Source organism: Typopeltis vanoorti, chromosome 4, assembly GCF_054136105.1.
Source record: "Typopeltis vanoorti isolate ZY-2024b chromosome 4, IOZ_Tvanoo_1.0, whole genome shotgun sequence".
NCBI classification, from domain to species: domain Eukaryota; kingdom Metazoa; phylum Arthropoda; class Arachnida; order Uropygi; family Thelyphonidae; genus Typopeltis; species Typopeltis vanoorti.
In genome coordinates, this window is record NC_143552.1 from 25,424,515 (window position 1) to 25,448,172 (window position 23,658).

General features: G+C 36.9%; 1 protein-coding gene across 5 annotated transcripts in view; it reads right to left on the minus strand.

The window, feature by feature from the left end:
* thoc6 (THO complex subunit 6) overlaps window positions 1-23,658 on the minus strand; it is a 264,436-nt gene that overhangs the window by 74,193 nt on the left and 166,585 nt on the right. For all 5 annotated transcript variants that reach the window (XM_090391702.1, XM_090391706.1, XM_090391703.1 and 2 more), the window contains exon 6: window positions 22,363-22,408. In XM_090391702.1, coding sequence (XP_090247828.1) covers window positions 22,363-22,408 — 46 coding nt within the window. The remainder of the gene's footprint in view (window positions 1-22,362; window positions 22,409-23,658) is intronic.

Genomic DNA, 23,658 nt, shown 5'->3' on the forward strand with positions numbered 1-23,658 from the left:
CTTCTATCATCAGCAGCTCCCCCCCCTCCTGTTCTTTCTATTCTTGCAAAAAACTCTACCCCCTCCATTTCTATTCCCATTAGGATATCTGCTTCATTCAACCATGTTTCACTTATTCCAATGCTTTTGAGGCAAATAAACTCAACCAGTGAAACCACTTCATCTCCCTTATTTCTGATACTCCTGGCATTTGTAAATAAACATAGCAATTCGCTTTTAGGTCTATAACCAGTCCTATCCAAGCCACTTGTTGGTTGTGATTTCCCCACCGCACTTGCCCAATCACCTTTACCACTGCTTACCATATACATCCACTCAGCCTCAAGTTCCCACTTGCATTCCAATATATTCCATTTCTATACTGATCATCCCTATACATACATTCACTACTACTTCCAACATCCAGTCCCCAGGCTCCTCTCAAACATTTTCCTGTTCCTCTTGAATTCCCGTTCTCTCTTCATCTTTCACACTACTACTGTTTCCATTGCCAAGCAATTGTCTCTTCAATATCACTCTCCTGTTCTTTTGCTTTGTCTCTTACTTCTGATCTCTTGCTTGCATCACTCATTGCAATTTCCATCAAGCAACAGTTTCTCCAAAATCATTTAAATGCAGTCTATCACATCTGTATAATTCCATTCTTCCTTCAAATACATGGCACACATCCACAAACTACATTCCCTTCTCCTCAACACAGCTCTGTTAGTATACCATTCATGATTCTGGCTCTCCACCTCAACTCAATGTCATACCATACATGTCATTAAGGAAGGACCTTGATATTGTTTGCATTTAAGAAGGTAAGCATGTGCGATCAAATGCAGTAAAAAAAAAAAAAAAAAGACCCAAAGGAAGATTAAGATCTAGGTGGAATGATGCAATTAAAAGTGCCATAGAAGATCAAAATATAAAATCTAACAATACTGACAATCTAGCAATTAACAGACTAAGTTGAGGAAAACTGTTGATATATTAAAAAAAAATAAATAAAGAAATTATGTATTACTTTTACGGTATCCTATACACCCTTTGAGAATACATATTAGCAATTTGATAATGATGATAAAGGAACCTATTAGCAGTATTTCTGTACTATTTGAAATTCTCAACTAATATACAATCATCAATACAGATTGTGCTGCTCTCAATCAGTGGGGAAATGCTTCAAGGAAATTACGGTTTGTATGCGCTAATGCATTTCATCCATTTTGGCACAAAGACCTATTAAATGTGCTTCAATCTTATGGTGTTTCCGTTCCAACCAGTTACTTTGCAGTTAATGTTCAAGTGGGTTGAAAAGCAGGCAAATTACAAACTTGGCCAGCAAGGCAGACAAGCAAGTTACATTTGACTTTCACTAGAGCAAACTCATAAGTATCAGGAATGATCTATTAAAGTGAATAGTCTGCACGAGTGAATTTCATTTAGCAGAGTATGGCATTCATTGAGACTTTTCAGCAGTTTGTTATAGCTGTATTTACTAGTCAACTATAGTAGCCTCTTAAAACTTTGCATACATATGGAAATTATATGTGGGTTTTTTTTTTTGAAGAAGCTATTATAACATCTGTAAGAAATTTCCACTATTCCATCAAGCAGTAGTACTTTTGTGAAGTGTGGATAATTCCAATAATGATCGGATATTATGATTATTATTGTACAGACACCTCCATGGAGGCCAAAGACACATCACAAGAGACCAAACTATCCACTCAGTCTATCATACCTCTCCTTGAACCCATTAACACACAAAGTGCTTACAATGGACTTTGGCAATCCATTCCATTCATTCACAACTTTCCAAGCAAAAAATCTAGTTCTCATACTTCTATTAACCATACCTCTGGCCAAATGCTGAAATATTTACCCTCCTTCAATTCTATAAAACCCTTTAACTAACTCAAATATTTATATCATATCCCCTCTTTTTTGCCTACCAACCAATTTTTGTAATCCACAAACCCTCAATCCATTATCATAGGGAACATTTCACAGCCCACTCACCTCTGAATCTTCTCCACCACCTCCTCATCCCCAAGAAACCCAAGAGTCCATACCTGAGAACAGCAATCCAGCTGTGGCCATATATCAAGGCCTTATAAAGAGGAATAATGAATTCCATATCTCTTCTTGTGCATTCTTCAATAGCTAAGTAATCTTATGAGCTACCTTAGCAATATTTCCCCTATATTTTGTCTTGGTGGTCTCGATTTCACACCAGACTACTACAAATCAACTGCCACTCTCCCACCTATCTCCTATTTTTTTTAGCTGCAATTCATCTGTTATCATCAGCAGTACTGCTCCCCCATATCCTATCTTCTCTATCACTCCTGACAATACTACATCCTTCACATTCTATCCTTGTAACTGCATCATCTGCTGTTAGCCAAGTCTCATTAATGCCTATAACTTTTGGCAAGATTGCACTAACCAATGCCCAGAACTCCTCCGTCTTGTTCCTGATACTTCTGCAATTAGTATATAGAAACTGCAGCATCCCTTTAGGTCCAACTTCCTTTACTTCCTAAGTTGATTACCTTATTCAACATTTATGCTTGAGAGACTAGATTCTGCACATTTCACGTTGGTCATTCTCACTCTCTTTCACACACACACACACACACACACGAATCCACCCTAGTTGCTTAAATTTTTCCTAAATTTGTGTTTCAGCATGAACCGAAACCATTTAGATGCAGTTCAACAGCAATTTACAAATCTTTCTTTCCATCAAGCTCAGACAATAGGAACACAAATCCTAATGCATTCCTCGTGCACTACCTGCCTATTGATTTGTTTGATATCAATGCCCTCCTCCTTAATTCGGCACTATCATAGCATGGCAAGAGACAATCTGAACCTTCTTGCTCTTCATTTTTGCTTTGTCCATCAACTCCTTCACATTCACTCTCACAGAACACTTCTTGCCTCTCACAACCAAGATAATTAGTTGTTTCGCCTTACCTATCTGCTTCTGGATGGCATGACTGATATCATTAATTTTTATGACAGGAAAACATGTTCTACTTTCATTAAGTACTCCTCTGATCACAGTCTCCATACATAATCTTCTCCTTAACTTGGTTTTCTCATTTGTATGCGTGATCTTAATCCTTACCTTGGACTACTTGCTTCTTTTTCTTCTCAGTCCTGCTAATCTGCAAGTGCACTATTTCCTTATTTAGGACTATTTCGTTCTCCTGTATTTCTACCACTGCATGTTCAACATTAATTTCGATATAAGCACTTTCCATTCTGCTGTTGATACTGTCTACTATACTGACATCTGCTTTGTTCTCACACTCAGTCTCGAAACACTTAATACACACTTGCTCTCTCTCCTTTCTTAAATCCTTCATTTTTTACAATAAATACATCTCACACACACTACACTGTCCAAAATCATGTAAATTTAAATCAACCAACAATAACATCTGCTGCCATACCAAGAATATCGTATTTAAACAAAAAATTACAAGGTTACTTACAAACTAATAACTCGATCACACACCTGTATAAAACAAAAACTATTAGTTAATCTAATATTACTAACTAAAATATGAAAAAATAACTTATCTAACAGCGCCAATACTGACACAATGGATACATTGAGGCACCTCATGGAGTATTCTAATTTATGTCCATATTTTAGCATTTCATTATATTGGGTTGGCAAATAAGTTCGTTCGGTTTATGCGTTAGTACAAGTTTATGCTGCTTCATCTGTCGCTATTGTTGAGCTACCCACAAAGATATTGAGCAGTTGAAAGGCAACATTTCACATAACCTTTCAGTGAATTTTCCTTCGGGCCTACTTCAGTTGCATGTGTATAACATATTTTTAGAAATGGAAGGAAATAACGTACATTACTGGCATATTTTGCTTTTTTATTTCAACAAAGGCAAACGAGCTGCGGAGGCACATAAAAATACATGCAGCGTATATGGGGATGGTACCATAACAGAATGCGTATGCCAAAAGTGGTTTGCCAAATTCCGTTCTGGAGATTTCGATGTCAGTGATGCGCCTCGCGCCCAACCGAGGTTGATTTGAGTGTTGTGAAGGATATCGTCAACAAAAATCCATCACAAACAGTGCAGGAGATTGCTGCAGTACTGAATATATCCCATAAAAGCATTGAAAACCATTTGCACAAGCTGGGATATGTTTCAAAACTAAATGTTTGGGTGCTGCATGAATTGACTAAGGCCAATATGACTGCTCAGATATCCATCTGTGATTCGCTGCGACGTCGCAAAGAAAACAGCCCATTTTTGAAGCGGATGATTATGGGAGATGAAAAATGGTTCATGTATGATAACATGGAACATAAAAGATCATGGGGACATAAGAGCGAACTGCCGCAAACAACCTCGAAAGCAGGATTGCACTCAAAGAAGATGATGCTCCCTGTGTGGTGGGATTATAAAGGTGTTATCCACTAAGAGGTGTTACCGCCAAGCAGAATGATTGATTCAACTGTCTATTGCTCACAGTTAACGTGACTGGCCCTTGCGATTAGCACAAAACGTCCTGAATTGGCAAATTGGAGAGATGTTGTCTTTCACCACGACAATGCCAGACCCCACACATCATTAACAACCTGGAGTAAATTGTTACGTCTTGGCTGGGATGTTTTGCTACATCCTCCATATTCACAGGACCTGGCACCTTCCGATTATTACTTATTCCGATCGTTGCAGAATTCTCTTAATGGGAAAACCTTCGCTAATGAGGAGGCTGTCAAAAGACACCTGGATCAGTTTTTCGCCAGTAAAGCTCAAGAGTTTTATGAACGTTGCATAATGAAGTTGGTGGACAGATGGCAAGAGGTCATTGATCAAGAGGGTCAATATATAACTGACTAGTATGTATTATATATATTAAATAAAATGTGTTTCATTCCACTCTGAAAAACCAAACAAACTTATTTGCCAACCCAATAAATTCCACCAGTTTAATACAATTTCCCATTTCTCAATTTTGAGATGACTGATTCTATTAATTTATTATTTCAGTATTTTTATTTCTTCCTTTGACTTCATATAATTTGGTAAAATAGTTTTCCTGCTGTTCTCTTTCTATGATAGGTATATTTATGTATCCATAAATTTATTTTCTTTGATTTCTAATCATTCTCCATACTTGTTTCTATGCTCCGTAAAAGTCACATTCTAATTGTTTAGAATAACCTTCACAATATTTTTGCTTTATGAGTTTTATCTTGTTATTTCATTTCTTATTCTTTTGTATTCTTCGTATTTGGCTACTTTTACCTTGTAATGTTTATTGAAAGCAGTTTTTTTTTTTTTTTGGTTTCTGTACCAGTGCATCATATGCTAATTGTTTAGTGCTCATTGTAAATTTTTCCAAATGAAAATCTATTTCTTCTTCATCACTAATATCATATTCTTGAACTTTCTTTTAGTCTATTTCAGTAAAGTATTTTTATGCTCTCTTCTTATGATATATCTAGATATATTATTTTGTTTTTCCTCTTTTAACCACTATAAACAGTCTTAGGAGTGAGATCAAAGTTGTATACATGTGAGGGATCTACCATATCCTTTTGAGGAATGCAGAGGACCAACGGGCTTTCCTAACCTAAAGTCCAATTCTCACCTTCTCGTAGTCCCCCACTTACTTTATCTACCTGTATATTGAATGAAGGAGGATGGGCTGGCAATTTGCTGACCAAACTGCATTCTTACTGGCTTAAAATCAAAATGACTGTAAAACATGACAGAATTTCATGCTGGTTGGGACACTGCTCAATTAACAATGCCCTCTCATTGTTTTTGTCAGAGCACAAGGACAATAAAAAATCAGTGACCGGAACAAATCCTGACACAGTATTAGCATAGTTCAAGAATGGCACATTCAACATAAGAAGCATCAGTGGAAAAGAAATGGAATTAGCAAAATTGGATAACTTCCAGACTGACATAATACACGTGACTGAAACAAAGAAGACAAAAAACAGGCGAGATCTTTTTGAGCAACAAATATAAGATGTTATATATATATAACAATCAGAGAAAAGGAGTAGCTAGAGTAATGAACATTAAAGACAAGGATAATCTTGAATGGCACACAATATCAAAGAGAGTGATGTGGCCAAATATCAAGATGAGGAACTGGACAATGACACTTACTAGTGCAGATGTTTGCACAGGTTATACAAAGGAAGAAGTGGATTTCAAGGCAATAGAAAAGATGGCCTGCACAACAAAAATGGAAAAGCCAGATCTTGGAGATCTAAACAGCGGAGTATGAAATGATTACCAAACATGCAGAAACGTTTTGAAAAAAATTTTAATATGATAAAATATTAAAGAGCAAAGCTAATAATAATGGTAAGAACACAATGGCTTTCTGTTCAAGATATGAACTAGTTCTTACTAACATCATATTCCAACAAAAAATGTGAACAAATTCACATGGTGAAAATATAAGAAATAAGAAAGTCCCATTGACTATCTTATTGTTGATATAGTACTGTTTTCCCACTGGACACAAAAGTATACAGAGCATTTGAAATTGGAAGTAATCATTTAGTTTTCAGCAGAATAAAACCAAATTTCATACTGAAAAGAAAAGTAAATAAGAAAGTTATAAAATGAAACAAAGTTCAGCGGCTTTCAAAGGTGAACTGTCGACTAAAATACACAAAACTTATTCAAAAAAAAAAAAAAAATATGAGTTTGAAAATAGGAACCAAACTGTGGAGATTCAATGGTAAACCATGAAAAAAAAAAAAAAAAACATTGATTCAGCCAGAGGGGCATGCAATGAGGTTGTTTGCAAGAACAGAAAAATCATAACTCAGTGAAAGACTCAAGAAATTGAGAAGGCAGTCAAAGAAACCATATATAAAGTTTCTGGAAAGTAAGTCAGCTTATGCTCTGAGAGAATACAGAAAAAATTGTAAGAAAGCAAAGCACTGTGTAAATCTAGCTAAATAAAAGTCATGAGAAGTCTTTTGTAAGAACATAGAAAATAAATATGTTCTTACAAAAGTCTTCCCATGACTTTTGTGGCAAAATACATTAAAGAAGCACGAAAAGCAAGGTGGCAAAATACATTAAAGAGGATATAAAAAAGCTTAGAAATGGAGGGAAGAGTACTATAAAAGGAATCAGAGATAATAAAGGTGATAAGAAAACTGAAGATAAAGATATTCTTGATGTCTGGAGTAAATGCTTTGAAAGATTGCTAGATGAAACAAGCAGTGACAGCATGGTGGTAGAAAACACTAAACAGGAATGCAATCAGGAATATACTTGAAGTAGAAAAAGCCGTCAAGAGCCTGAAATGTGGAAAGGCAGCAGGAGTAGATGATATTTGACCAGAAATGCTAAAGTGTGGAGGTATAAAAGTCTTGCAGTTGCTGCAGTACATAGTTCAGGAGGTCTGGACAGAAGGACGAATGCCAGATGATAAGATTATACCTCTCTTACTACCTGAGATTCGAGGTGGTATCAAAAAGTTTCGAGACTAGTTTTGTAACACGCCAACAGATGGCAGCACAAGGCTGCATGCACAGTCACGGGAGCACCGACCTTCATAAGTCAGTGTGCCAAAAGACATCGTCCTGTGTACATTGGAAGCCGTGCAACTGGTGCTATTCTGACAAGGTACGTTACCACCTCTGCAATTTCATCATGACAGCAAGTTAGAATAAAGAGCGAATGAAATTCTGCATGAAACTAGGCAAATCTGCCAGAGAGACGTTTGGCATGATTTGGCAAGTTTACAGCAATGCTGCAATAAGTCGTTCGAGGTGTTTTGAGTGGCACACGCACTTCAAGAGAGTAAAAACATCACTGGAAGACGACAAGAGATCAGGAAGACCTTCAACAAACTCATCCCCTGAAAATATTGAAACCATTTGCCAACTTGTGCATGAGGATCAACGGAGAACACTTCACAACATTGTTGCCATTGTCGGTGTGTCATACGGAATAGTCCAGGCAATCCTCACATGTGATTTGAACATGCGTCGTGTTGCTGCCAAGTTTGTCCCCAGGCTGCTGACCCAGGAGCAGAAGGAACAATGAGATTTATGAGACTTATTTGTGCCTATGGTCCCACAGAAGGTTCTACTAAGGTAGAAGTGGAGGAATTTTTTTGAGGCTTTAGAGAAAGCAACTGAAACAATGAAAAAGGAAAAGTTGGTCCTTGTTGGGGATCTAAATAGTAGGAAATGATTGTCAGACATACAAAAATATTTTGGGAAAATTTGGAAAAAAGAGCAAAGCTAATAATAATGGCAAATACCTGTTGGATTTCTGCTCTGGACATGGACTGGTTATTACTAACACCATATTCCAACATAAAAATGTGCACAAATTCACATGGTGAGAAGAGGCAGAAAAGTCTCATTGACTATGTTATTGTCGATAGTGATGTTTTCTCACTGGTGCAGGACACTAGAATGTACAGAGGATTTGAAATTGGAAGTGATCACTATTTAGTCTTGAGCAATTTAAAACTAAATTTCATATTGAAAAGAAGAATATGTAAGAAAGTTTTAAAATGAATAAGAGTTGAGCAGCTCCGAGATGTGAACTGTAGACTAAAATACACAAACATTATTCAATGCAAAATGAAAGAGAACAGTAACCAAACCTTGGAGATTCAGTGGCAATTCCTGAAGAAAACACCGATTGATTCAGAAAGTTTATTTTTCACTTGGTTAGACTATAATAAATTTAGTTTAATCCTTTATCCAAGTGTGAGCAAACAAAGTTTGCGCCTGAAAATATCTTCAGGACTGGGATTCTACTACCTAGTTACTACCTAGTGTTGTACTACCTTACCCCAGTCCTGAAGACATTTTCAAGCACAAACTTTGTTTGCTCACACTTGGATAAAGGATTAAACTAAATTTATTATAGTCTAACCAAGTGAAAAATAAACTTTCATCATCTTTTTCTAAATCCAGAGTAATTTAATAAAAAGGTGGCACACCTTTTGGCAACTCCTATAGGTAAAGATGACCTCGCCATTGCTTCTGCCTGGTATCTCCACTTCTGGTCCTGGCTCCGACTGAAGAGACCTCAATAAAGGTCGAAACTAGTCTGGGTAGTGGCCCTTTCCTTTAATGCATAACATTATACAGATATGCAAGGAGATGTGTTTTGCATTATGGGAGATACTGAGATAAGAGTGATGTTAGTTTGGTCCACATTTGCTATGAGTTGCCCGTTGTTGTACTACCTTACCCCACTCCTGAAGATATTTTCAGGCGCAACCTTTGTTTGCTCACACTTGGATAAAGGATTAAACTAAATTTATTATAGTCTAATTAAGTGAAAAATAAACTTTCTGAATCAATCAGTGTTTTCTTCAGGACTTGCCACTGAATCTCAGAGGTTTGTTGGTTCCTGTTCTCAAACTTTGATTTTGCATTGAATAATGTTTGTGTATTTTAGTCTACAGTTCGCATCTCAGAGCTGCTCAACTCTTATTCGTTTTTAAAACTTTCTTACATGTTCTTCTTTTCAATATGAAATTCAATTTTATCCTGCTCAAGACTAAATAGTGATCACTTCCAATTTCAAATCCTCTGTTCACTCTAGTGACCTACACCAGTGAGAAAACATCACTATCAACAATAACATAGTCAATGAGACTTTTCTTATTCCTTATGTTTTCTCTCCATGTGAATTTGTGCACATATTTATGTTGGAACATTGTGTTAGTACTAACCAGTCCATGTCCTGAGCAGAAATCCAACAGGTATTTGCCGTTATTATTAGCTTTGCTCTTATCTCCAAATTTTCCCAAAATATTTTTGTATGTCTGACAATCATTTTCTACTATTTAGATCCCCAACAAGGACCAACTTTTTCTTTTTCATTGTGTCAGTTGCTTTCTCTAAAGCGTCAAATAATTCCTCCACTTCTGCCTCAGTAGAACCTTCTGTGGGACCATAGGCACAAATAAGTCTCATTATCCAGTTCCCCATTCTCATATTTGCCTACATCACTATACTTGAGACTGCCTGCCATTCAAGAAGATTAGTCTCGTATTTAGTGTTGAATACTATATCTACTCCTTTTCCTTGTCATTGCCTGAATATAACATTTTGTATTTATTGCTCAGAAAGATCTCACCAGTTTTTGTCTTTTTTATTTCAGTCATCCCTATTATGTCGATCTGGTATTTATCCAATTCCTCAGCTAGCTCCATTTCTTTGCCATTCAGGCTTCTTACGTTAATAGTACCGATCTTGAACTCTGGTAATGTTGAGTTGGGGTAAGTTTTAGGATTTGTTCCAATAGCTGACTTTTCGCTGTTTGCCCTGGTTCCCTGGCGAAAACAACGGGGACCCTTGTTTAACCTGGCGATGCCCCAGACGGCATGAAATTCTGTCATGTTGTACCATCATTTGAAATTTTGGTTTAAGCCAATAAGAATACAATTTGGTCGGCTAAATCCCAAATTGCCAGCCCATCCTCGTTGGTTCAGTATCTGGGTAGATACCTAACAGGGTGCACCACAGGAAGGTGAGGATTGGACATTAGGTCAGAAGCCCTGGTCGGTTCTTTGCATTCCTTTGAAGGGTATGTGGAGGTCTCCTCTCAATTATATAGCTTTGACCCTCAAGCACCCCAAGACGACAAATTAAATATGGAAATAGACAACAGAATTAACAAATGTGTTATGTTAGGAAGTGAACTGAATAATTTTATATGGAATAAGAGCGAAATGAATAAAAACACTAAACTAGCTATACACAAAACAGTATTGAAACTAATTTTAACTTATGCATCTGGGTTAGAAACAAAACACTTCATCAAAGACTGGAGACCACAGATATGAGAGTCCCAAGAAAGGTTAGGGAAGTGACCAGATGTCATCATCATATTAAAAATGAGGATATTAGGAAAGAACTTGCCACTGCATGCATTCATGAATGTGTTAACAACAAAGCTAATCTCATATGGTATATTCAGTTAAACAGAATTGGAGAAGAAAGATTAGCAAAACAAGTGTTTTTGTCAGGTTAGAAGGAAAAAAGTTGGATTGATACAGTAAAAAATGCCTTAGAAAACACAAATATAAGATCTGATAACATTAATCAAGTTAATAACATTAATTTTCTCCAAAATAATCTTCATGGATAAGATTATTTTGGAGAAAAATTGTTGACCAAAGTTAGTGAAGATGTAACTGTTTCATGTAGTACTATAATAATATCCTGTACACCCCCACAATTGTACATGTCAAAAATATGATGATGATAAACAGTCTGATTATAATTACCATCACTCAATGATTTTTAATCAATGCTTTCAATTCCACACATGTGGAATTGATGACATATGATGCATACTATGAATTGCTCAAGGGATTCCTGTACACCCCTTGAGGGTATATATCAGGAATTTGATGATGATGTTCAACAGCATAATTAATTTTTTTCAGAGTTTTCACATAAGATTTCCATTTGATTTCTACCTGAACTCTCAGTTCTGTAAATAAAACTGATTTGAACACTGTCTTATATACTGCTATTCATTTGATCCCCACCATATCAGCTCTGATTATTGTTATCTATTTTGTATTTAATTTGCCTTCTTCACTAAAAAAAAAAAAAAGTACCTAGAAATAACTGACATTTTACTTGTTTTAAAGAGCTCTCTATTGAGAATGCAGTGATGTTTTCCATGTTCCTTCTTATTTTCGGTTTCATCTTTTTTTTTATTGCTGATGATACTTCATTTGTTACAGAAGTTACTCAATTTAGTCCTTGAGAATTTTAGTCTTCTTCTTCTTCTTCTTCCTAACATGGAATTTAGGCCAAGTGGCCTGTTCTGGTCTCATGCCATCTCTTTCTTGGTCTTCCGATTCTTCTTTTTCCACTTATTTTGTATCTGTATAATATTTTTGGTAGTCTGCTGTTGTCCATTCGATTTACTGTATTTTCTGGTGTATAAGACGCACCCTAGAAATTTAATACAATTTTCTGGAAAAAACCTAAACTTTACCTAAACCAAAACAACGCTCACAGGCTACTTTGACTGCATATGTACGAATCATTTTTGTTGAAATGGCAATGCCATTTTGCCGATTTTCTTGCACCCATTTCAAAACTTCGGTCTCTAGTTCTGGCCACTTCGCAATTTTTCCACGTTCCGTGCGCTTTTCATTATGCAAATTGTACAAAATCTCAATCTGACCACGGCAAGTTCTAATAATTTTTTCTGTAGGCGGAGGTCCAAAATGTCTTTCAGCTTCCCTATTCCCATGTTCTTCCGCATATTTTACAACCTGCAATTTGTAACTTGAAGTATATGAATGTCGCCTGTTTTTTTCCATCACTAAAATCTACGGGGAAATATCAAACAACACAAAATATCTCAACACGTCAACTCAATACTGATAAACATTGGTAACTGATTACTCGGATAAGATATTATGAAACTTGAATAGGGACTCCCCGTTCTTAGCCAATGACGCGCTAGAAGTCACGTGAAGGTCATGCATCAATTTGATTGCACCATTAACCACCTACAAAGATCTTGGAACATAAAAGAGAGTGCATATGACTTTGAAAAGAGGAAACAATCTTTACCTTCATTATATCAGATGCACCCCCATTTTTAAGACGAATTTTTAAGAAAAAAAAGTGCGTCTTATACACCGAAAAATACGGTAAATGTTCTAGCCATTTTTGTTTATACTGTCTTATGTAGTAATTGATTCGTTTTATTTTCAGGGATTGTAAGATTTCTTCGTTTGTTTTGTGGTCCCACTTAGTGTATCCAGGTGTTTTTCTAAAGAACTTCATTTCTGCTGTTTGAATTCATTTTTCATCTTTCCTTTTCATGGGAATTTTATTTCATGAGAATTTTAGTGGAATTAAGTGAAGAACATCATCTGTAGGAAGAGCTAAACTTAATCTCTCAGATTTTGATATCAAGTTCAATTCCACTTTCCACATAAATGATGAACAACAGAGGAGAGAGAGAGCATGCATCTTTGTAGTAGCTTGATTTTGTATCAAGCCATGTTCCAGTACATCCTTGAATTCTGACTGCTGACTTGAACTTAAATACAGGCTACATATTGCTATGTGTAACATACCATTTACAATGTGAAAACTGCACCATTTGGCTCAATGTTTCTCTTGGTAGTTTATAATATGCCTTTTTTGAATCTACACGAAGGCAGGCAGGCTTAAGTAGAGACTGATGTCATATTCTCCTGATTTCTTGACTGTTTGTTGTATAGTAAAATCTGATCATGACAACCTCTATTTGGACCAAACACAGCTTGTTCTTTTCCTAGCTTTCCCCAAACTTTAAGAGAGATCTCTTAAATATCAAATTTCATTACATTCTTATCCAGCTGATATATTTGTGTCTTGAAACTATCTTATGGTATTCAGCCCTACAGCCAGCAGCAGCAACATTAAATTAGTATTAATAATAAGAGAGACCTCCAGGGTGTTAGGGACTCATCGAGAGAGGCCACATACTACACGCACCAGCTAGCATACTTATTCTTGAATTCATTCGCACTGCTTGCACTCACAACATCCAATGGCATATTATTCCAATTCCACCCTATGAGAGAAAAATCGAGCCCTCACCTCCTCCTTAGCAGCATTCATTCTCAGCTTTCAAGGATGCCCTCTTTTCCTTCCCTCACCATCCATAAATTGAAAAATTCTATCAACTGAAATCCAGTATAATATTTTCAAAAGTTTGTAAGCCTTGATCATATCATTCCTCTTTCTCCTGTTTGCTACACCTCTGCAGTCTACAAATTCTCAATCTGTCTTCATAATCAGTATCCCACAATCCTGATATCATCTTTAATACTCTCTCCACTGTATCAGAATCACAACAGAAAACAGGAGACCAAAGCTAGACACAATAGTTCAAGTGAAGTCTTATCCAATTTTTCCAAAATCTTCACTACCACTCCTGAGATACTAACTGGTCGATAGTTGGATCATTTTGCACCACCCTTGTGCAATGGAATTACCATACATTCTTTCCATTCCTATGGAATCTTCCATGTTCTAAGACTCATATTAAACAGCACGGTATTTACATTTATAATGCAAAACATTATATTGTTTTACATTATGAGAAGAGGTCACCACCCAGACCAGTTTCAACCTTTTTTGAGGTCTCATCAGTGAGTAGGTAGACCTGGAATATCAAGGTTTTAAGTGAACAAGAACTTACATACCTCTATTATCGAATAGCCGAAGTGGTGTACTCCTATATTTAATGTTAATTACTAATTTAATAAGCCAAAAGTCTATTTTACCGGTGAACATGTTAATAGAAGGGGGATGGAAAATCCCTTTATGTTTTTAATAGCCGAATTAATAATCCACAGAGTTTCATGCTGAAAAAACTATCAGCAGGCCCAAGTATAAATGATCACTTTTTTCGGCATGAAACTCTATGGATTACGACGGATTTCGATCCGAGTTTCGTACCAGGCTATTAAAAACATAAAGGGATTTTCCATTCCCCTTTCTATTAACATGTTCGCCAGTAAAATAGCCTTTCGGCTTATTAAATTAGTAATTAACAATAAATATAGGAGTACACTACTTCGGCTATTTGATAGTAGAAATATGTAAGTTCTTGTTCACTTAAAACCTTGATATTCCAGGTCTACCTACTCACTGATGAGACCTCATAAAAGGTTGAAGCCGGTCTGGGTAGTGACTCCTCTCATAATGTAAAACAATATATATATACATCTCTTAGGAGCTGGGTTTTACATTATGAAAGAATATTAAAGTTAGTGAGGAATCTTGCTCCACCTTTGCATGGAGTTGCCCTGGTGTTGTACTACCCAAGTGATCATTTATATTTGGGCCTGCCGATAGTTTTTTTCGGCATGAAACTCTATGGATTACGATGGATTTCGATCCGAGTTTCATACCCGGCTATTAAAAACAAAGGGATTTTCCATCCCCCTTTCTATTAAGAATAACACTGATTTTGTATGTCGATTTATTACTATCGATGAGACTTGGATTCACCATTAACACACCAGAATCCAAACAGCAGTTAAAACAGTGGACAGAAGCTGGTTGTTCAGCGCCAAAGAAGACAAAGTCGGTTCCATCAGCAGGAAAGTTCATGGCATCAGTGTTTTGGGATGCTAAAGACATTTTGTTTATTAATTATCTTGAAAAGGGTAAAACAATAAATGGGGAATATTATTCCAATCTTTTAACCAGACTAGACAAAAAAATTTGTGAGAAAAGATCCAGTTTGCAGATGAAAGAAATCATCTTTCATGAGGACAATGTACCTGCCAACAAAGGTGTTTTGGGAATGGCAACATTAAGGGATCTGCACTACGAATTGTTGGAACATCCACCCTATTCCCCAGATTTGGCTTCCTCTGACTTCTATCTCTTCCCAAAACTAAAACTCTTCCTCGCTGGCCAGTGTTTTTCTTTGAATCAAGAGGTGATTGCAGCTGTAGAGGGGTATTTTGCAGATCTTACTGAGAACCACTACAGGGATGGGATAATGGCGCTGGAGCATCACTAGAATAAATGTATTAGTCTTAAGGGAGATTATGTTGAAAAATAAAAATAATTTTGAAATTATAAATTCGTTTTTTCATGGTTAGGCCAAGAACTTTTCAGACCACCCTTGTACAGTAATATATTTAGATTTTGCAAAGGCTTTTGATAGATTACCGCATGACAAATTAAATTGGAACATATAGTGTTAGATAGTAGATAAGTGTTGTATTGGAGATTGGCTGTCTGATAGGTATCAACAAGTTGTGTATAGAGGAGTGATATGGAGAGGAAAGTCACTTGTGTCATACCCTGGGGTGGGGTTTGTTTTGGGGCCATTGTGTTGAATTTGTATGTAAATGACATTGGAAAGGGTTTGAATGGTGATATAAAGTTGTTTGCAGATAATGCAGTTAGGGAGAGTTTTGAGAAGTAGAGTAGATGTAGCTTAACAAGAGGACCTAAATAGACTATCTGAATGGGCGAGTGTGTGGGGATGTCAGTTTAATGTTGCAAAGTGTAAGATTTTAAAATTTGGGAAGCAAAGATGGGATGCAGAGTATAGGACTGGTGGGGATATTTTGGAGGCAGTGGAGGAGATGAAGGATTTGGGGGTTGTGGTGGATAGAGACTTGAAATTTCATGCACAATTTGCTAAAATTGTGAGGATCACAGCAATGATGTGGAGAACACAGACACGTAGAAGGATGTTTTAACTCCATTATACAAGACTGATCAGGCTGCATATTGATTACTGTGCACAGATTTGGTCGTCAGGTTTTCAAAAGGATGGCGAGATGTTGAAGATGGTCGAGAGATGATTGACAAAGTTGGTTTCTGGTCTCTAGAATGTGGAATATGAGGACAGATTGAGAGAATACAAATTACAGAGCCCAGTGAATAGAAGGAAGAGGGGGGAGACATGATCGAGAGTAAGTTGGTAAGGGATAATTACCAGATTAACGTGGATGAGATTTCTCATAGAATATCTGGAGTCAGGGAGAATGAGAGGTCATCCCTGGAACCTGTATAAAGGTGGGCATGAGAAAAGGTGTAAGGTGTAGATTTTTGCATTGCCTGAGAGTGAGCGCAGGGATAGTGAACGCATTTAAGTCGAGGTATGATGAGCTGTGCATGTGAGAGTGGAACCTACCACGATGAGTCTATTGACTATGGAGGTCTGTTGATAATAATAGTAAACTATTACATAAGTTGGAACAAGTGGGAATGGATATGAAGCTGATGGACTGGATAGGGAGATGAAAGACAGACATTAGAAAACATATGAAGTTGAATAATCAATGAGAATGACAGGGATTACTGCAGTAGCCACAGAACTCTGTATACTAGGGTCACTACTCTCATTTGTATAGTAATGATATAGAAACAGGAATAATCAGTTGTTGCAGATGATGCAAAACCAGGGAAGCAAAAGTTGATACAAGTTTTTTTTAATATATATATTTATTTTTTTATTTATACCATACATGGAGGTCAAAAGATCCATAAGCACATCACTGCCATGTTTGAGGTGCCGGTAAAGGGTTAGAAGTTCGACTTTTTTATTATTATTTTTTATTTTAAGAGTTCTTTGAAGAACAGATTGTGGCTATTCAGAAATATTTTTAACTGTCCTCTGTTCCAGAGGACAGAGGTTAGTGAAATAAAAGAGGAAGAAGAAGAAAAGCAGTTTCAGCATGTTTTCAGTTGCACAGTCAATGAGTGCTGGGCAGCTGCTGCTCATGAATTAACAGGTGCAACAGAAAGCAAAGAAATGATGGTTGCAAGTTCTTTGGAGCAATGACTATTGAAATACCTGCAGAACAGATACAGGGTTGAAACGCTGCAGATAGAGATTGAAGCGAATCTGTGTGTGAGAGAGCGAGATCGTCTATGAGTCAAACTGCTTGCCTCTAAACAACATTAAGAATTTTTAGAGAAGTTTTTTAGGTGCTCCACCTCAAAGATGTGAGCAGTATTCTAAGCATGGACAAATTTGGGATTTGTATAGTGCTAAGAGTTGGTTGGATGTAAAATAACATCTTGAATGCCTAGTTTTTTGGTAACTCGTCATCTCATCTTCCTTTTTCCCTCTTTTACCTTGCAGCATCGAGGTTTATTAATCATTGGGCCTCAAACAGTTCACAGGAAAAGGTGGTCAACCCTACGCCCTGGTGTATCCTATGTCTGTAGTGTTGAGTTCTCAAGGCCGGTTTGCCTGCTTTGCAGGATGAAAAATCCCAGGATAAACGGGGGAAAAAACCCTACTGTCCACACCCAAGACCAGCTAACTTGGCAATGGCTGAGGAAGATCCTCCAGCTCCTCACGTCATCGAACCTAGGACACTCCTTCCCCAGCATATGGTTGCGAAGCACACAGCCACTAGGCTAACTGCACAGACGCTTTTTGGAAACTGAAGAAGCTATTTTTGAGATGTGTTTGTGCCAGGAGAGGTTGGAGGTGAATTCTAGTCCAAGCAGAGAGAGAGAGAGAGATGAGCTTCTCTGGTAACTTGTGTACTACTCAGGGTAAAGGAATGTGAGCTGAGATTTCTTTTACGAGAGAACAGGCAAGACTGTTTTAGTAGCATTGAACACGACCAGACTGTCTTTGTCCCATTGAAGGATAATGCATATATCAGTGTTTAAGGCACTAGTTGTAGATGAACTTCGTGCTTGGGATAACTGTGCAATGCATGGTTTGTCAAATGAGTAGGAAGAATGAATGAAGAGTACTATCAATTTACAAGGCTGTGGATAGAATTAGTGGTGATTGAGAATGGGTCATTTATATACATGAGAAAGAGGGTAGTTGACAGGACAGAGCCTTGAGGTACTCCTGCATTGGTGTTGAAGTTTCAGGAGAGGAAGCCATCAACCATGACACACAGTGAATGACCAGAAAGGAAGATAGCAATCCAATTACAGAGGGTAGCAGGTAAACCAAAGGATGGCAGTTTGTTTACCTATGGAAATGTCAAGAGAGAGACAGGACAAGTTTTGTCGAACCTTTCCATTGCACATATCCAGTGGTGGGTGTATAAGCTAAGAGGTCAGCAGCAGATCTTGAATGACAGAATCCATACTGACAATTGCAGATTAACTGATTTGCCTCTAGATAGTGGAGAAGTCGGCTATTGGTGACTTTCTCCATTATTTTGGAGATGAGGTGATGGAAATTGGTCAGTAGTTTGATGGTAGACTTCTATCTCCCTTTTTTTGAAATAAGCTGGACATGAGATTGCTTCCACATATTGGGATAAGTATCTACTATGTATAATAGATTGTATAGACGATACATGAAGGGTGTTAGCTCTAGAGCACAATGTTTGAAAACAAATGGAAAGATGCCATCAGGACAGGATACTTTTATGTGTCCAAGTTATTTAGTAATTTTCTGATGTCTTTTTGACGAAAATCTACAGGAGGCACACAATACTTGGATTCCAGTATGGTAGGTGGCATTTTCCATGGCCATCAATGCAGGAGTTTGAAGTAAAGAGGTCAGCTTTATCTTAGGTTTATCTGAAAAAGGAGGAGTAGACGTTCCAGAGATCATTCCATTTGGTACCTTCGAAATGCCAGATGATGCAAGGTCGAGTGTAGCTTAAGGAAGGGCATTCTGTGAGAGAGAAGACTTGTACAAGATTGTGGTCTGAGATGCTGAGAGGGGAGGTGACCTCTACAGAGTATTTGGAGGGAGAACTGGTTAATAAGAATTCCCTAATATTGGGTGAATGAAGAGGATTAACAGGAATTCATGTAGGTAGATGAATGGTTTGTGATTACTTATGACAAAGATTTCTGCCTCTTGTCCAGCTTGGTTGGTGGTGTTGGAAAAAGGAGAGCCAGTTGGAATTATGGTCATTGAGGTTGCCTAAGAAGATGACCTTCACTGTTTGGATGGCTTTGATTGTAGATGATTAAGTTTCATCGAGGGAACATGAAGAGGTCCAAGTAGTTATCGGAGTTTGGAGAACAGTAAATGCAGCTGACAAATATTACTAGATGGGACAAGGAAGCCTTGAGTCAGAGGAGGTTGAAAGCATGGGATTCTAAATTAACTCCTCTCTCTGGCATGCAATGTCTAATCTTACAAAGACACAGCTACCACCCTTGTAGCAAACGGAAATGAGTAGTGTGTAATTTGGTCAGTAGTGGATGTCAAGAGTAGGTGGTCTGGTCTGAATGACTAAGTAATGGTGAATGTAATTTATGTTCGTGTCAATGTCACAGATGTCAGTAAACTGGATATAAAAGTGAGTTTTTAATATGGAGATTCTGGCATGGTTTGTATAAAGTGATTGTTGGATTGTGTATTTTTTTTATTAGAATTCATTCTTTTTGTCGCGGTATCACTGTCATTGTTTGTAAGGTCCTTCCATCTACTCATGAATAAACTAGGTCCACCACTAGTTTATTCACGGGTAGATGGAAGAATAGAGACGTGCAGTGAGAGAAGATAAACTCTTGGACATGACATCCATACAGAGAGTAACTAGTCTCCTTGCCATAACATGGTCTTGACAGTACCTCTGCATACCACTACTCGGACTCCCTCTCCAGACACGATCTGACAGAGCATGTGGCAGTGGGATTATGCGCCAGTTGATTGGAAAGCCTCCTGACTCATTACTAACAGGTTCAGGCTCATGCACTAATTGGCAATCAGCCTACTGAACTACCATTTTAACTGATGTACTCTCAAAGGGAGGAGATTGTGGTTCTCTAAGTATGTATGGCATGTCCTTTAAAGGTATCATTCTCATTGTACAGAGAAAGGAAGGGGTAGAGAAAGCAGAATTCCTGCTCTGGAGACCAAACATGGCATATTGCCACGTTTGGTCTCCAGGACTCCAATAAGCTGATATTTCATTGGGCGATGAAGTCATCTACCACATAATAATCTAGTTGGCATTTCCTCAAAGTAGATGATATAGATAACCTGCAGGATAATTTAAATAAACCGGCATTGTGGGAAGAGGATAATTATAAATTTAATGTTGCAAAATGTTAGGTTATGCACTTTGAGTTGAAAAAAGTTATAACTAGATATCACATTGATGGTACTGGACTGAAATTGAGGATAGGGACTTGGGGATAATGGTAAACAGAGTTGAAGTTCTAAAAATTAAAGATACCAAGAAATGATATTCTTGGTTTAATCCTTTATCCAAGTGTAAGCAAACAAATTTTGCACCTGAAATATTTTCAGGCCTAGGGAAACTCGTATATAGAAGCTGCTGACTTCACATCACTTTCCTTAGTATCCCATAATGCAAAGCACATATCCTTATGGGTATGTATAATGCTAATGCATTATGAGAAGGGTCACTACCCAGACAATACCTCAATCTTGTCTGGGTAGTCCGAAGTCATAGTTTCTTATACGAGTAGCCAAAAGCGTCACACCTTATTATTAAAATACTCTGGATTAAAGGTAGATGTTGGAAGTTTTTCCACTTGGTTATACTATAAGTTAAAGATACCAAGAAATTATATACTTGGTTTAATCCTTTATCAGAGTGTATCACCTCTGGGTCTGGCTCGCACTGATGAGACCTCAATAAACATCGACACTGGTCTGGGTAGTGACCCTTCTCATAATGCATAGCATTATATATAACCATAAGGATATGTGTTTTGCATTATGGGATACTAAGGAAAGTGATGCGAAGTGATCAGCTTCTATATACAAGTTGCCCTAGTCCTGAAAATATTTCAGGTGCAAAATTTGTTTGCTTACACTTGGATAAAGAATTAAACCAAGTATATCATTTCTTGGTATCTTTAATTTATAGTATAATCAAGTAGAAAAACTTCCAAGAGTTGAAGTTCGGAGGACATATTGCAAAAGTTAGCAAAATAGGCTCAAAGGATTACTTGGATGTTGAGAAGCACACTAACAAGTAAAGATAGGAAGGTTATCATCCCTCTTTAAAAATTATGATTCAGCTGCATCTAGATTACTGTGCACAGACTCGGTCACCTATGTTTGTTAGGGATGAAGTGTCCAAGGGAGGAGAAGACAGAAAATTATAACTTAATGAAATGATTCTATAAAATTAACACAAATAAAATTTTCAATACCATGACAAATAGAGGGAAAACAAGCAGTCACCCCTGGAAGTCGTATGAGAGTGTGGAGTAGACATTTTGCCTGGAGAATAGTGCATTGAGTAGAATGGATTGCCTGAAGTAGTTATGAGTTCCCTAACAGTGAATGAGTTTAAGGAGAGCTATTGTGAGTATTGTAAGTATTGCATGCATAAAGATTAGTGCAAGTCCCTGCAATAAGTCTTGTGACTCCATGACCCATATAACAATAATTATTATGACTGGACCTTATTTTAGACATAGCTCTTCAATTGTAAAAGTCATGTGTATCACATCAGTATTGTTATAAATTTAACACAAAATATTTTATTCTACTTTATTCTGCCATGATATCTTTGTAACAATGATAACTACAAAACTTGACTAAAAATTTTGGAAGCAAAACTTTTCTTAAATGATATTTTTTTTACTACTTCATATTTATTCCCTGAAAACTGTATAAATTTAAATTCAGTGTTATCAATATCCCACCCCTTTCTTTCCTTCTAGCCTGTTCCAATCTTTGATTCATCTATGGTACTGACGTGCTATGAGCACAACTTGATCCATCTTTTGTATTAGAAATTATTATAAAGTAAGTAAGATGGAAATGCAGCAAAACATTTAATTTTTGTTGTTTATTATATGCTTAAAACAATGCAATAGTCACTACAACATTTTACAAAGTTTTTTATTTTTAAATTCTATCTTTAAGTGATCATTATCTAATATTACTTACTTGTGAAGACAGTGCTAGTCCATTAACTTCTGGTTTTATCATTTCTCTGGAAAAATATTACATAACTTGAACATAATAATAATAATAGTCCAATTTTTAAATTGAATAAAGAAATGTAATGACAGACTCAGGTGTTAATGTTTATTCATATTGTTCTAAAGCTGCTGGTTAGAAATTAAGTGAAATATTATTTTAGTGCATTGGTTGGCAGAGTGGTTAGCGTATCCACTCTCCAGCAAAGAGGCTGCGGGTTCGAATCCCACGTAGGCATGGATGTTTGTGACTCGCGCATTCATTCACCCAAGTATAGATACACTCTCCCAATATGGACTGAGTCACCATGGGAATAGTAGACCCAAAACCTCCATCAATGGGAGAGGCATTCACTCTGCAGTGGGTAGAAAAATTGGCTGTTCATCACACACACACACACACACACACACACACACACACACACACACACACACACACACACACACACACACAGGTCTCTTTTTATGCGGTAGATACACTCCACAGAAAACCGCATATAAAAAATCGCACAAAAAAGGCCTAACTTACGTTGAAAAATTAGGGATACGTTCCACAATTTTCTAAAACTGCATAAAACCGAAGCGATGAACTAAAATAAACCTAAAACTACATAAAAAAGTTTATGAAAATTAAGGAAATAAGAATGCCTAAGTTGGTTTTAAAGCTTTATTCATTTAATTTTATTGAAATGTGAAATTTTTTTTTTTTTTAACATTTTGCCATCAGAATTATCATCACTATTAGGCAATATTCGGCAACGTTTGCGAACTGGTACAAAATCACTTTCATCACCAGAAGAGATAGTCAGCATCAGATCTGTATGGTCAAGGCTTCACAAACAGAATTACTGTAGCTTCACCCTTGTTCTGTGCTGATTTTTTTTCTTCTGACAATGTAATCAATGATTAAACTTTGCGATGATGATTTCACTAATTTTTTAAATTTTTGATACAGCTCACGATATCCAGACATACAGTTCTTCAGCTCACGTTGGAATTTAAAGGCTTGTTCAGAATTTGTGTCATTAACAAGAAAATGATTTTCCAATTTATTGCACAGTTCAAGACCTCAAATTATATTTGCAGTGAGGGGGACAGGTTTTCTTCTGCTTCACTATCATTTTCTGAATCTTCGACAATATCTAAAATTAATCGATATCCAATAATATCATAGTCACTTAAGGCGTTATCCACAAGCAATTCGTCTACATCATTCTGGCTAAATGTATCAAAACCTCCACCAATTTCATGTGCCAACATAATG